This window comes from Ambystoma mexicanum, chromosome 11 (genome assembly GCF_040938575.1).
Source record: "Ambystoma mexicanum isolate Mex_15411 chromosome 11, UKY_AmexF1_1, whole genome shotgun sequence".
Lineage (NCBI taxonomy): Eukaryota > Metazoa > Chordata > Amphibia > Caudata > Ambystomatidae > Ambystoma > Ambystoma mexicanum.
The window spans coordinates 8,338,112-8,352,517 of record NC_090934.1 but is presented as its reverse complement, the minus strand read 5'-3'; the positions used below and the strand labels follow the sequence as shown (position 1 = coordinate 8,352,517).

Sequence of the window (14,406 nt, the reverse complement as noted above, 5' to 3'; positions counted from 1 at the left end):
TCGTATCAAATTCAGCTCCCTTTGAGTTGGTGGGACCAATCAACTCCAAAGTAAGCCACCTGGACATTCTCTCGGAGCTGGTTGCATTTCCACAGACTTGCTGCTGGAAACCAAAATGCCAGGGAAAGGAACGCCAGATTGTGTGCGTTGCTTTTAAGTTGGCCAAGAGCTCCAGGAAGATCCTCCGGACTCCCAGGAAGCATGACTGACCGAGCCTGAGCCTCCTCAACAGAGTGCTGGACCCCAGAAGCAAGGAAAGTCCATCTCAACAGCCAGAAACCGCAGTGTTGCTATTTGTGGTAGTCGCGAGGAGTTGAAACGCCGAAGTGCACTTGTTTGAAGATTGCTGGTTGCAAGCGGTGACTGTCCCAATGCAGTGCAGGAGTCCCCAGAAATCCTCCCTCTTGTCCCCACGACTGAGGCCCAGGAACAGTGAGATCTGCAGAGCTGCACAGGACCAGAAGTCATCTGCTGCACTTTTTTCTTCAATCCAAAGGTACTGTGAAGTCTGAGAGAACGGTATGCAGTAATAAAATTGTGGCAAAAATGTCGCCTGTGCAAAAAATCGTGCCACAAATGCTGTGGTTTGACCAAGTAAAGGTGTGCCCCGTTATACCATTTAAGGGGAGTGGGGTTTGCAGGGGTGTCCCCTGCATCCTTTACATGGATTGCAGTGGCAAAACCACAGCCTTTTTGCTGCAATTTTTGTGTGTAAACGGCCATTTTTGCCACGATTTTAACACATGGAACCGAGAGAACTTACCTCTTATTGTAGAGTTGCTTGCATCTTCTACTGCTGCTTGCATCTTCTACTGCTCACAGGTTTAATCAGTTTGTGGCCCTACATTAGATTCTTCTCTTCTTCACAGACTTCTAAAGCATTGTGCAAAGACTTTTCTACTTACCCACAAAGAAGTGCTTCAGCTTACATAGACTTTTGCCTATTGACCTTGGCTTAGCTTCTTCCACTGAATGACTCTTATTGGGGATCTGAAAGTATTTGCCTGCTTAAGAAAATGTGTGGTCTCTCGTTTGTTCTAATAACCCTTTCCTTTGACAAATTCCTAATAATATTCTGAATGCAACAGTAAGATATTGTCTCCAGCACCCTAACTATTGAAGTCACCTGAGGGTGTAGGTTGTGACTGTGGGCCAACCCAAAAGGGTCTTTACTGATTTAGAATCTAAGAGTGTGTGGTTTTGGAGTGTATTTGTGTGTTGTTTTTTTCTGATGTTTGTTAATCTGCTTAGAATCACATGCTGTGCATAGTACGACATCCAGTGGTCACTGCGGAGTATTACATTTTTTTTTCGTAGTCTAAAAGGGGACGTCGACAAGGCGTGTCTGTAACACTATCCCTATAGTGACGTGCATTGTACCCACAATCCCTCACACATCGAGGTCCCTCAGATTGTTTTTTTCCACCCAGATATTGGTCGCCTTAACGCGGAGCTCCTCGAGAGAAATTGCAAAAACATTTACTCGACCCTTTGGTCGTTAGCTATTATACATTACATTAGATCCCTCCTTCGACGTCGAAGCTGCAAAGCTGTTTCACCGCCGAGTAAGAACTTCGACGGCAGTGACTTAGACGGAGGAGATCCTTCGGCACTGCCGAACACGTGGCCTGGCCTCGCCGGCCTAACACAGTAGAGAGAGTGGGGTCGTGGGACATTTCTTCTATTTCTAAGAATGACTTTCTCTTCCCACCCCCTCCCCCTTTCCTTCGGGGTCGTTATCACTCGTATCTATATCCTCCGCTATGGAGAGGACTCTGTTTAGATTTTGCCCACGCTGTAAGGGCAAATTCACATGGAAAGACAAGCACAAGCGGTGTAACCGTTGCTTATCCCTCAACCACAACGAGGAAGGCTGTGCGGCCTGTAAACTGCTTCGCCCGAAAACTTTAAAGGACCACAGGTTCAAGAAGTGGGCAGCCTACGCTATGTCTAGAGCTGATTCCTCACCTGCTGCCGCGGAGTGTGACGAGGATAGTGATAACCCGACCTCCGTTCCGGAAGTCGTAGACCTCTCTAGGGAGCGTGCCTGCTCCTCAGCGTTTGTCCCCGGCCCCGACAAGTTCGGCTCATGCCCTACTTATGGGGATGAACACCCCGGCGACACTGACGAACACAGAAGGCATAAACATAAACACACAACCACGTCACTTCTTCGTCGAAGACGAAGAAAACCATAGCACCAACGGAGACGCCGGACCCTCCGGCGTCCTCCACCGACCATAAGGGTCACAAGCCATACCCGCCACTGCAGACGCGACTAGTGACTGGGCTACCTGCATAAAAGAGAGCTACCACCGAAACGCCAGGCGACACACCTCGTAAAAGTGCTATGGTCGCCCAAAAAGACTCGGCACCGCCTAGCACGACGGCAGACGAACCCTCGACGGAGAAACTAATCGTCGAAAGCTTGGCCCGTATAGTTTCCACTGACCGCCACAAACGGACGGTGAGTGATACGCCGAAGACCGCTCACAAGGCCAGGGAAACGCTGAGAATGCCGGAAGGAAGGCAGGGACCGCTCCCACCGTCGAAAGAAGGCCCTAGCCTACGAGAAGGGTTCTCAGAAGGCGAAGGGACTTTATCCTCGACGTTATGGGACAGATCAAGACGGCTACGAGAAGAGCCTTCTTTTTCACCTCCAGACCGTTCTGGGTTACCACATTGGACTTTTGAGAGATTCCAATCGTGTATGGAGAAACTGGATAGATTTATGTCCACTCCTGAACATAAAACACCCAAAAGGCCAAGAGAGGTACTTCATGAGGACCCCAGGGCCAAATATCCTAGACTATTTAACCCCCTTCAAGAGGAATCTAATACTTATGACCTCATTGAGGAATACCCTCACTTCCAAGAGGACGAGGAATTCTTAGATAGTGAAGACCAATAGAACCTCAAAGAAGGTTTTGAGGGAAACCTTGGCATAGGTGGGGGGGAGCTTTGAGGAAGACACAGATGAAGGTGACTCGTAGCCTTGGCAGTCACCAACAGCATCTACAGACCCTGAGATCCTTCACCTTCCCTCTCCTCAGACCACACCGGTCAGGAATCCGTCACCAATAGATGACCAACCCACTTTCAGCACGCTACTACGGAAGGCAGCAGCGCACTTTGAGATTGAAACTGGGGAAATTACTCCCGATACTGATTTTGTAGAAAGAATCATTAAGGAAAAACCTCCCACTAGCCAAACAATTCCCCTCCTCGCCTCAGTTAAGAGACGAAGCACCCCATCGCTGTCTACACCTGCGCTGGTCAGAGGGGTCAATCCAAGAATTGAAAAACTGTTTACTCCCTCTCCTTCAGACCCACTATACATTAAGGGTCACTCAATTCCAGACTCCTTGGTGGTAACTACCACAAGGAAAAGAGCAGGGGTTCCGCTATCAACCAGCGAAGCACCCCCAGACAAGGAAGGAAAGAAGCTCTATGCCCTGGGTAAAAGAATTACAGCCTCTGCAGCTTTTTCAACCAGAATTGCCAATAATAATACCCCACTGGCAATTTATGCTGATGCCCAATGGGGAAAATTACGGCAAGACCTCAAGGAAGTCCCTGATCCCTTAAGAACTCGCTTATTAACCACGGTAACAGAATGAACTCTGGTTAACCAGAGCATCATTAAAAACACTCTTGATGCTGCAGAAACGGCTGGCCGCTCTTTAGTCCAGGGAATACTTCTGAAGCGTCATGTCTGGCTCCCCAATTCAGGTTTTAAGCCAGAAACACAGACGTCCCTCATTAATAAACCAATAGAGGATTCTAACCTCTTTGGGAAAGCAGTGGATGACGCACTGGAGACTGTGAAGAAGGATTTCGACACCCTAAAGACATTAGACCAAATCTCAAGGCGTCCCAATAAGCGAGGATTCGGCAACAAACGCTTTTTTCGAGGCCAACGTCAACCGCAACAACAGCAGTACACTGCAGGCAACTGGGCCTCTACGTGGGGAACCAGTGGCCAATACACTCAGAGGACAACGCCGTGGCATGGGTAGAGGTCTGGGCCCCACTCCCAGAGGATCCCCGGCTACCAACACCAAATCACTCGAAGGTTCGGGTCCCCTCCCATGCATCGCCGGTTGGAGGCCGGTTAACATCTTTCCTACCAGCATGGGAGGGAATAACATCAGACCGCTGGGTATTGTCAACCATAGCCCATGGTTACTGCATAGAATTCAGTCGGTCCCCCAAGTACAGACCCCAAGGGGACGACGCTTATCACAGGAGCACCTCGCCATCCTTCTTCAAGAAGTGGAACTGCTAATACCAAAAGGAGCAATAGAGGTCGTGCCTCTATCACAGGTAACGGAAGGTATTTATTCAGTGTACTTCCTTGTACCCAAAAAGGACTTAACCATGCGCCCTGTACTAGATCTGCGCCCAGCGAACAAATTTGTCAAACCTCAAAAATTTCGCATGGTGACCCTACAGGAAGTAATCCCCCTATTTTCACCGGGAGATTACACTGGACATGAAAGATACATACTTTCATATTTAATGTTGCTAGCGCACAGAAAATACCTCAGGTTCATGATAGAGGGCAGACACTACCAGTTCAGAGTGCTAACCTTCGGCATAGCGTCAGCGCCGAGGTTATTCACAAAAGTACTGGCAGTGGCAGCGGCCCACCTGCGCAGGTTGTCCATCCCAGTATACCCTTAGCTCGACGATTGGCTCATAACAGGGGTTTTTTACGAGACATGCTTCAAGACTGTAGACCTTTTGTTCCAACTGGGCTTCTCCATCAGCGAGAAGAAGTCCAGCCTAGACCCCAGCCAGCTCAAACAATTTCTAGAGGCTCTAATTCGAACAAAGGACGGCCTCGTCTTCCCCTCCAACAAGAGGGTCCAAAATATGCTGTTTCAGATCCCTCAATATGTGGCCGGTCGAGAGGTGACGGTACGCAAAGCAATGCGATTGCTAGGAATGATGGCGTCATGTATATATTTGGTACAAGAGTGGCTCAACAGCCAGTGGTGGCAGGCCAGCGGACAATGGGACGATCTAGTGGTGGTCTCGCAGGCCTTGGTTCTCTCACTACGGTGGTCGTCGAAGGAAAACCTGGTAATAGGGAAACCATTCACCACCCTCGCAGTGGAAGCCACTCTAACCACAGACGCATCCCTCACAGGCTGGGGGGGGCTCACCATCAAACTGCACATGGAGTTTGGACTCCGGGTGTAGCGTCCAAACACATAAACTTGCTGGAACTACTAGCAGTCTTCAAGGCACTGAAGGCTTTGCAGGCACACCTGCAAGGGAAGACAGTGATGGTCCTCACAGACAGCACCACAGCCATGTACTACCTGAACAAGCAAGGGGGCACTCACTCTCCAGGACTGTCCAAGCGGTCCCAGAACATCTGGAAGTGGGCTTTCAAACACATGTTCCTGTTGTCACAACATGTACCAGGGGAACTCAATCTGCTAGTAGACGAACTCAGCAGAGACTTCCCTCTGCCCGCAGAGTACGAATGGCGGTTACACAAAGACATCGTCTTCGACGTTTTCACACAATGGGGGTTCCCAGAAATAGATCTGTTTGCAACTCTGGAGAACTCCCAATGCCAAGATTACGCCTCCAGGTACCCCCAGAACCGATCCAAGGGGAACAGTCTCCGGATAACATGGTCAGGGAAATTTACACCCATGCACACAGACCATGAATTTAGCAGCCTGGCTCCTGAGGTCATAGATTTTGGACAGTTACAGCTCCCGCAAAGATGCATGGACATTCTTAGGGAGGCTAGAAAACCTAACACTCGTTACTGCTATTCTTGCAAATGGAAGTGATTTGTCATCTGGTGTAGAAATAAGAGCATCAACCCTGTTAACTGCCCTCCCACACAGATTGTTCTTTACCTGACTCACTTATTAGACTCAGGATTGTCTTTAATTCTATTAAAGTTCATCTAGCTGCACTTTCCGCATACACCGCTTCTCAACTCGGTGTCATGGTGGAAAGTCCCAGTTATTAAAGCCTTCATGGAGGGAGTAAAGAGGATACACCCTCCTATTTAGAACCTAAGAGTGTGTGGTTTTGGAGTGTATTTGTGTGTTGCTTTTATATTGCTCCCTTCTGAAGGCTTGTTCTAACTGACTGATAAATTAATATTTGTTTATTCAAGAAACCTTGAGTGCAAGAGTTTATTTGAATACTTGTCACTGTGAATCTCTGTAACTCCCCCTACAGCTCACATTGACCCCTCTTGAGATAAGCCTGGCAGCTCCACACGCTACCAACCTGTGTAGTACAAGTTTATACCAAAGGTTGGGTTCCTATTGCTAGGAGGTTAGGGTTATTGTAGTGCACTGAAAGAGTAGTGCATTCAATCTTGCCCTAACAGTGGCTTTGAGAAAAATAAGGTTGTCTGCCTAGGCCAACCAACCTACCTCCAAGGGACCCAACTTTGGTGGAAACGAGGTATTCTGGAGAGACTTGTAAGTCAGACATGTACAACTTAAAAAGGGTGGAGGCAAACACACAGCCCGGTCTCCCCCTGTCTTTACTGGGCCCTTCTTAGAGAGTACTCCCCGAGTTCAGGCAGATTGTTAAATTGTTCTCCTACTAGAACGAGAGCATGTTTTTGATTAGGAGACCAGAAGGGATTTGGTATTTGATTATTCTGATGCTTGTTAATCTGCTTAGAATCACATGCTGTGCATATGGTCCGACATCCAGTGGTAACCGCAGAGTATTGCATCTTGTCTTTTGGGGGACCGAAAGGGGACGTCAGCATAGGCATGTCTGAAACACCATCCCTATCGTGACATGTGTAGTACCCAAAATCCCTCACGTGCCGAGGTCCCTCAGATTGTTTTTTTCCACCCAGATCACTGGTCGCCCTATAGCGGAGCTCTTCATGAGACATTGTTTATTTTACCGAATTGTCGGTTTATCCCCGTTAAGTCACTTCGCCCATCAAAATCATCATCGACGAAGTCTACGGGGGAATCGTCTCCGGCTGTGGTTTTCCGATGCCTAAGATTCGGCGTTCGGACTTCCACGTGGTCGGGCCTTCCGGCTGACCTACACAGTAGGGAGAGTGGGCTTGGGGTTTGCCATACTGTTATTATGTCTTTCCTTTTTTCCACTGCTTTGCCTTTTGTTCTGGTCACCCCTCCCTTCTGCTCTGGAAAGGACTCTATTTAGATCCTGCCCTGTGTGCAGGGTTAGATATCCGTGGAAAGACGAGCACACCTCGTGTAACGCTTGTCTCCCCCTAGAGCCCGACGAAAGGCGGTGTTCGGCGTGTAAAATCCTTAAACCTAAGATCCTTGGGGATCGCCGGTTAAAGCGGTGGGCCGCGTACGGCATGTCACGCATGGAGCCTCCTTCCCCTCCCGCGACACCAGCCGAAAGTGACGGGGGCACATCGGATGACCAAACGTCCAATGCAGATGTTAAAGACCTTGAGGCGGACACTTCTAGGGCCGCCACGCCTACCCCGACCCTTCCAGGCTCGACTCCGGTCTTGCTACAGGGAACACACCTGGCGACAGGGGCGTACAATCGCACCGCACCAACCACACAACCCAAACGCCGCCCTCGACGACCTCGCCGAAGAAGGCGAAAGCGCCAACGGGCTAGTCGGAAATTTCGTCGGTGCCCACGGATCGGTCAGGTACGAAGCCTTCCCCGCATCCGCAGCAGCGCATGACTGGGTATAACAAACATAACAAGGGCGCTCCTCCCCAAACTACACGCGCCGAAGTTTCAGAACAAGGAACTTCAACGGTTTCCAAGGCCCGTACACGCCTGAACTACGAGTAGGCCTCTACCCGAGAAGCCATCCGCTGGCCCTTCTGGAGCCGCTGAAGACACTTCCACTGCCGACACATCATCGGAGGCGTTGTCTCACGAAGATTTCGGTGACTATCCGTAAGAGCATCAATAGGACTGCTATGGCGGTGGGCCTAGTACCGGTTCCGCCCACAGTTATGGGCCAATCCGCCGAAAAGTTTTCCACGGATTTGGAAGACGATCCCGAAGACTCTTATGAAGAAAGCCAGGTACCCCTCTCAAGCACCCTGAGGAGATCCTCTCAACGCCTTAGGGCTGAGAACATGGTTCCTACTCAGCTAGGTCTATTTGGGTCATCCAAGTGGACCACGGAGCAATACGAGGGGTGTATGGATCGGCTGGAGCAGTTTTTCAGGGCTTCTGATCAACCTCCGCCGGAAAAAGCTCGGGTAGACCGTAACCCTCAAACACAAGATGTCCAACACCAAGTTGAATATCAAGAAGATGTCCAGATGGTCACGTATAGAGACATCTATACAGAAGAAGAGGAGGCCTCTTTTCTGGACAACTATGGGGAAGATCAAGGAGCAACGGACAACTCGGAGGACACTCAGCAGGACAATCACAACTCTGATATCGTTTGCCTCGACTCTCCCCCATCCACCCCAATTCGACAAGCTTCCCCGGTGGATGATCAAATGGCTTTCAACAACATGTTGAAAAAAGCAGCGGAATTCTTTCAAATTGCCACGCTTGAAGCCTTGCCCGAACAAGATTTTGCAGAGGACATTATTAATCAAAGCCTCCAGCAAGCCAGTCTATCCCTCTCTTGAGCTCTGTAAAGAGACGGCTGGCCCCTTCCTTACTCACACCCGCTCAGACTAGGGGTGTGAACTCAAGGTTCAAAACTTTTCCGACCCTCCCCTACCGACCCGCTTTATATCAAAGGACACGCAATCCCAGACTCGCTGGTGGTGACCAACACTCGCAAGAGAGCAGGGGTTCTCCTTGCCACGGGAGAGTCACCCCCGGACAAGGAGTCCAAAAGGTTGTATGCCTTAGGCAAACGGGTTACGTCGGCGGCGGCCTGTACCGTCCGGATTGCCAATAACACAACGTTACTAGCAAGCTACGTCGACGGCCAATGGAACCTACTCCAGGAAGGCCTTTAAGAGGTTCCGGAACCAACCAGAGCCAAGCTTCTCGCCATTGTCTCGGAGGGCAAACTTGCCAATCAGAATGTGGTAAAGAATACCCTGGACACCGCAAAAACAGCAGGCAGGTCTCTCGCACAGGGTACTCTCCTAAAGAGGCACGCGTGGCAGCGCACGTCGGGCTTCAGGCCTGAGACCCAGGCATCCATTATCAACAAACCCATCGAAGAGGCCAACCTCTTCGGGAAGGCGGTAGACGATGCGTTGGAGACAGCCAAGAAGGAGCACAAGACTATTAAGTCGCTGCACCAAATTTGCCAAAAAACCCTCTTCACAGAGAGGCAGTAATTCTCGGCGGTCCTTTCGAGGACAAGCCTGCGCCGCTCAAAACAATTTCGGCACGGGCAACTTCAACTCAAGTCAAACTGCTGCAAGCCCCACTTACTACCCCCAGAGGGGTCAGAAGTGCGGAAAGAATAGAAGCAGAGGCTCCAATTCCAGAGGAGCGTCAACTTCGGTTCAGAAATGACCAAGTCCAGGTCCCCTCCCATGTCTCCCCGGTCGGGGGACAATTAACATCTATCCTCAAGGCATGGGAGGGGATAACTTCAGACCAGTGGGTCTTAAAGACGGTCGCCCACGGTTACTGCATGGAATTCGCCCGACCTCCACAGTTCAGACCGCCGAAACATCGACGCCTTTCACCGGAACATCGACGCCTTTCACCGGAACATCTGCAGATCCTGATCCAAGAGGTGGAAGCGCTGCTGGGAAAAAAACGCTAAAGAAGCCATCCCGATTCTTCAGGTAAACAAGGGTATCTATTCAGTGTACTTCCTTGTACCCAAAAAGGATTTCACCATGCGCCCTGTTCTAGGCCTGCGCCCAGCGAACAAGTTCATAAAGCCCCAGAAGTTTCCCATGGTAACATTGCAAGAGGTGATCCCATTGCTGAAACAGGGGGACTTCATGACAACATTGGATATGAAAGATGCATACTTTCATATTTCAATGCTGCCTTTGCACAGAAAATTCCTAAGGTTCGTGATTCAGGGCAAACCCTACCAGTTCAAGGTACTCCCCTTCGGCATAGCCTCGGCGCCAAGGTCGTCTACCAAGGTCCTGGCAGTGGCAGCGGCACACCTGCGCAGACTTTCAGTTCCAGTTTACCCTTACCTCGACGACTGGCTCATCACGGGGGACTTGTTCGACGTTTGTTTTTCGAACACCCAAAAAACAGTAGACCTACTGTTCAGCCTGGGATTTTCTATCAACGAAAAGAAATCCAGCTTATTCCCCAGCCAAGTAAAACAGTTCCTGGGGGCTCTAATTCGTATGACAAAGACGGTCTAGTCTTCCCTTCCAGCGAGAGGGTTCAGAACATGCTCACTCAGGTTCCTCAGCATGTAGCCAGTCGAGAGGTGACGGTACGCAAAGCTATGCGTTTGCTAGGGATGATGGCGTCATGCATATACTTCGTTCCCCACGCGCGACTGCGCATGCGTCCCATGCAAGAGTGGCTCAACAGCCAGTGGTGTCAGGCCAGCGGACGATGGGAAGATCTGTCGCCAGCCCTCGTTCTCTCTGCAGTGGTGGTCGAGGGAGAACCTCTTAAAGGGGAAAACCTTCACCACCCCTGCAGTGGAAGCCACTCTCACGACAGACGCATCTCTCATGGGGTGGGGGGCTCACCTGCTTCGGCAGACAGCACACGGAGTGTGGTCCCCTCAAGTAGCGTCCAATCATATAAACCTACTGGAGCTATTAGCAGTGTTCAAAGCATTGAAAGCCTTTCAGGAGCAACTGCAAGGGAAGACAGTGCTGATCCTAACCGACAGCACTACAGCAATGTATTACCTGAACAAACAGGGGGGCACTCACTCTCCAGGGCTATCCAAGCTGTCCCAAAACATCTGGATATGGGCTCTCAAACACAAGATGTTCCTGATATCCCAACATGTTCCAGGGGACCTCAATCTTCTGGCAGACTTACTCAGCAGAGATTTTCCTCTGCCAGAAGATTATGAATGGCGACTGCACAAAGCCATTGTATCCAACGTCTTCGCAGAATGGGGGTTTCCAGAGATCGACCTGTTCGCTACTCGGGAGAACGCCAAATGCCAAGACTACGCCTCCAGGTACCCCCAGAACCGGTCCAAGGGGAACGGTCTCTGGATAACTTGGTCGGGGAAATTTGTCTATGCTACCCCCCCCCCCCCCCCCCCCCCCCGACTCCCCTTCTGAACAAGATGCACCAGGAACCAGTCGCCATGATTCTGGTGGCTCCCATGTGGGCCCACCAACCTTGGTTCGCGCACCTGATGGAAATGTCCCTCTCCCCACCAGTCAAGCTGCCCTGCCCGTACAACATGTTGTCTCAGGACAGGGGGGAGACTCTGCACCCATGCCCATAAACTCTGAATTTAGCAGCCTGGCTCCTGAGGTCATAGAGTTTGGACATCTGCAACTCCCTCAAAGATGCATGGACATACTGAGGGAGGCAAGAAAGCCTAACACGTAATTGCTATGCCAGCAAATGGAAACGTTTTGTCATCTGGTGCAGTTCCAAAGGTGTCAATCCCACAGATTGCTCGCCTTCACACATTGTGTTATATCTAACCCATCTATTGGACTCTGGGTTAGTCTTCAATTCCTTAAAGGTTCACCTAGCGGCTTTGTCAGCCTACACCACGTCAAAGCAGAAGGTGTCGTGGTGATAGATACCTATGATTAAAGCCTTTATGGAAGGGGTTAAAACAATGTATCCCGCCATCACTCACCCAGCCCCTGGGTGGGATCTAAATGTGGTTTTAACTAGGCTCATGGGACCCCCTTTTGAGCCTATGCATGAAGCTAGTCTGAAAGACTTGACTTACAAGACAGCCTTTCTAGTAGCTATCACTTCTATCAGAAGAGTTGGCGAACTACAGGCCCTCTCGGTTTTGGACCCCTTTGTTACAGTCCACACAGATAAGGTAGTTCTGCGCACACATCCCAGATTTGCGCCGAAATTTATTTCGAAGTTCCATGTCAACCAGTCAATCGAACTACCCACGTTCTTCCAGAGACCTACTAACATGGCCGAAAGAAGCCTTCACACACTAGATGTGCGCAGGGAAGTCATGTTCTATATGGATAGAACTAAACCACTGAGGAAAACTAAACCATTCTTTGTTTCAGTGGCAGCTGGTAGAGAAGGGGACCCGGTCTCTAAATCAGCAATATCAAGGTGGATTGTCAAATGCATCACACTCTGTTACACTCTTGCAAAGAGAGAACTGCCCTTCAAGCCTAGAGCACATTCTACTCAAGGCACTGGGGCATCCATAGCATTCATTGCAAATGTTCCCCTAGAGTCCATTTGCAAAGCAGCAACCTGGAGTTCTGTACACACCTCTACAAAACACTATTGCCTAGACACTCATTCTAGGTCTGATTCTCAGGTGGGACAAGCAGTACTAAGACATCTTTTCACTACTTCTCACAACCCACCTCCAACTCCGGGTACTGCTCGCTAGTCTACGCACAGCATGTGATTCTAAGCAGATTAACAAGCATCAGAAGACATGCATTACTCACCGGAATAGCATTTCTGATGATTGTATCTGCTTAGATTCACATGCGCCCTCCCTGCCTCCCCGCTCGGGGTGGAAGGAACATAGACTTCTTACTACTTTCTCTCTTCATGTACTCACTCACTATAGCCTTGGGCTCCCTCATGGCAGAAAAAATACAATCGGAGGGACCTCGGCACGTGAGGGATTTTGGGTACTACACACGTCACGATAGGGATAGTGTTTCAGACACACCTATGCTGACGTCCCCTTTAAGTCCCCCGAAAGACAAGATGCAATACTCCGCGATTACCACTGGATGTCGGACCATATGCACAGCATGTGAATCTAAGCAGATACAATCATCAGAAATGCTATTACGGTAAGTAATGCATGTCATGTGGTCCATGATGGCCACCTGTCTGTGTCTAGGCTTGCTGAATATAGTGACGTATCATTGCCTCCTATAAGCCTTCGACTGGCCCTTCCTGAAACCAGTCTGCTAAACGCTCAGTCGACGCCAGCAAGTCCTTTTGGACTCTGTTCACTTGAAGATTGGTGAGAGGGTGCGGGGGCTGAGGGGGGTGGGGGAAGGAATAAAAGGAAAACCAAGTATGTATATAATCCCCTCCCTCTATCTGGGGGCAATATTGTTCACTTTGGAGATTTGACGAGAAGTCTTGCCACTAGCACTGCGATCAGGAGAGGAGATTGTGTTGTCTGTTCCGTCATCACCACCTGCACTGCATAGCATCTCTCAGAATTCATCCGTTTCGCTATATTTTTATCTCATTTCCCAATCGCATAAAGCAAACTACTTTTCTTCCTATTTTTTAAAACCTTTTGTGCTTTATTCGCTAACAGTTTAATCTTCTGGCCCGCCTGCTCATTGAGACCCACTTCCATCAACATACTCACTTGCTAATCCCCTTAATATCTCAAGGTCCACCTACTTGGTGCTCATTGTTATTTTCTCTCTAGTAATTGATGAAGTGGGTGGCGTCCCATTTACTCTACTGGAGCCAGTTTTGGAGAAGTGCACCCCTGCGCAACTGTACCGCATTGAGGAGTGCAACCATGTGAGTGCCTGAGAATGGTGTCTTATCTGCGGATTTCCTTCTGTCTTTGCCCCTACACCAACCCTGCACTCCCACTGGCCATGCATTTCAGCTTCTGCACCTTCTCATGTTGTGTAGCATCTTCTGTGCCAGTTGCTTCATTACTACAAGACTCCTGCCTCTGCCCTCTTCCTCCGCAGCTCTGATGTGTGTATCTGCTCTTTCTCTTGTATGCTTTTTCCCCCCCACACCCCCGGCCCCACTTTCTTTTAGCTTACTGATTCAGTAACCCTTCCTCACCCCTCGCATCGCTACTCTCGGGGCTCCTCTTGCCTTGTTCTGTTGCCAGTCCTCTCCCTTTTGATGCTTCTGTCCCACTTCCTCTCGCTCACCTCCTGGTTTCTGTCCCCCCTTCTTCTCCCTACCCCCCCCCCCACACTCCCCCGTCTTCCCTCCTCTCAGGGCACATCTTGCCCTGTTATGCTGTCAGTTCCCTTGGGACCCTCACACCATGGCTTCTCTCCTCTCAGGCACATCTTGCCCTCTTCTGCAGCCAGTCCACATTCCCTTTTTATGCTCCTGTCCCCCTTCTGCACCCTCACACCATGGCTTCTCTCCTCTCAGGCACATCTTGCCCTCTTCTGCAGCCAGTCCACATGCCCTTTTTATGCTCCTGTCCCCCTTCTGCTCTCACCCCATGCCTACTCTCCTCTCGGGGCTCATCTTGCTCTGTTCTGCAGCCAGTCCCCTTTGCCTTTTGTATGCTCCTATCCCCCTTCTTCACCCCCTAGCTTATCTCCTCTCGGGCTAATTTTGCCCTGTTCTGCAGCCAGTCCCCTTTCTCTCTTTGATGCTTCTGTCCCTACCTCCTTC

The 14,406-nt window shown here is 50.1% G+C and overlaps 1 protein-coding gene across 1 annotated transcript in view; it reads left to right on the top strand.

Annotated features, from left to right (window-relative positions):
- The window catches only part of ELOA (elongin A), a 190,321-nt gene that overhangs the window by 145,694 nt on the left and 30,221 nt on the right, over positions 1-14,406 (top strand). The window contains exon 7 of the mRNA XM_069622389.1: positions 13,457-13,554. Coding sequence (XP_069478490.1) covers positions 13,457-13,554 — 98 coding nt within the window. The remainder of the gene's footprint in view (positions 1-13,456; positions 13,555-14,406) is intronic.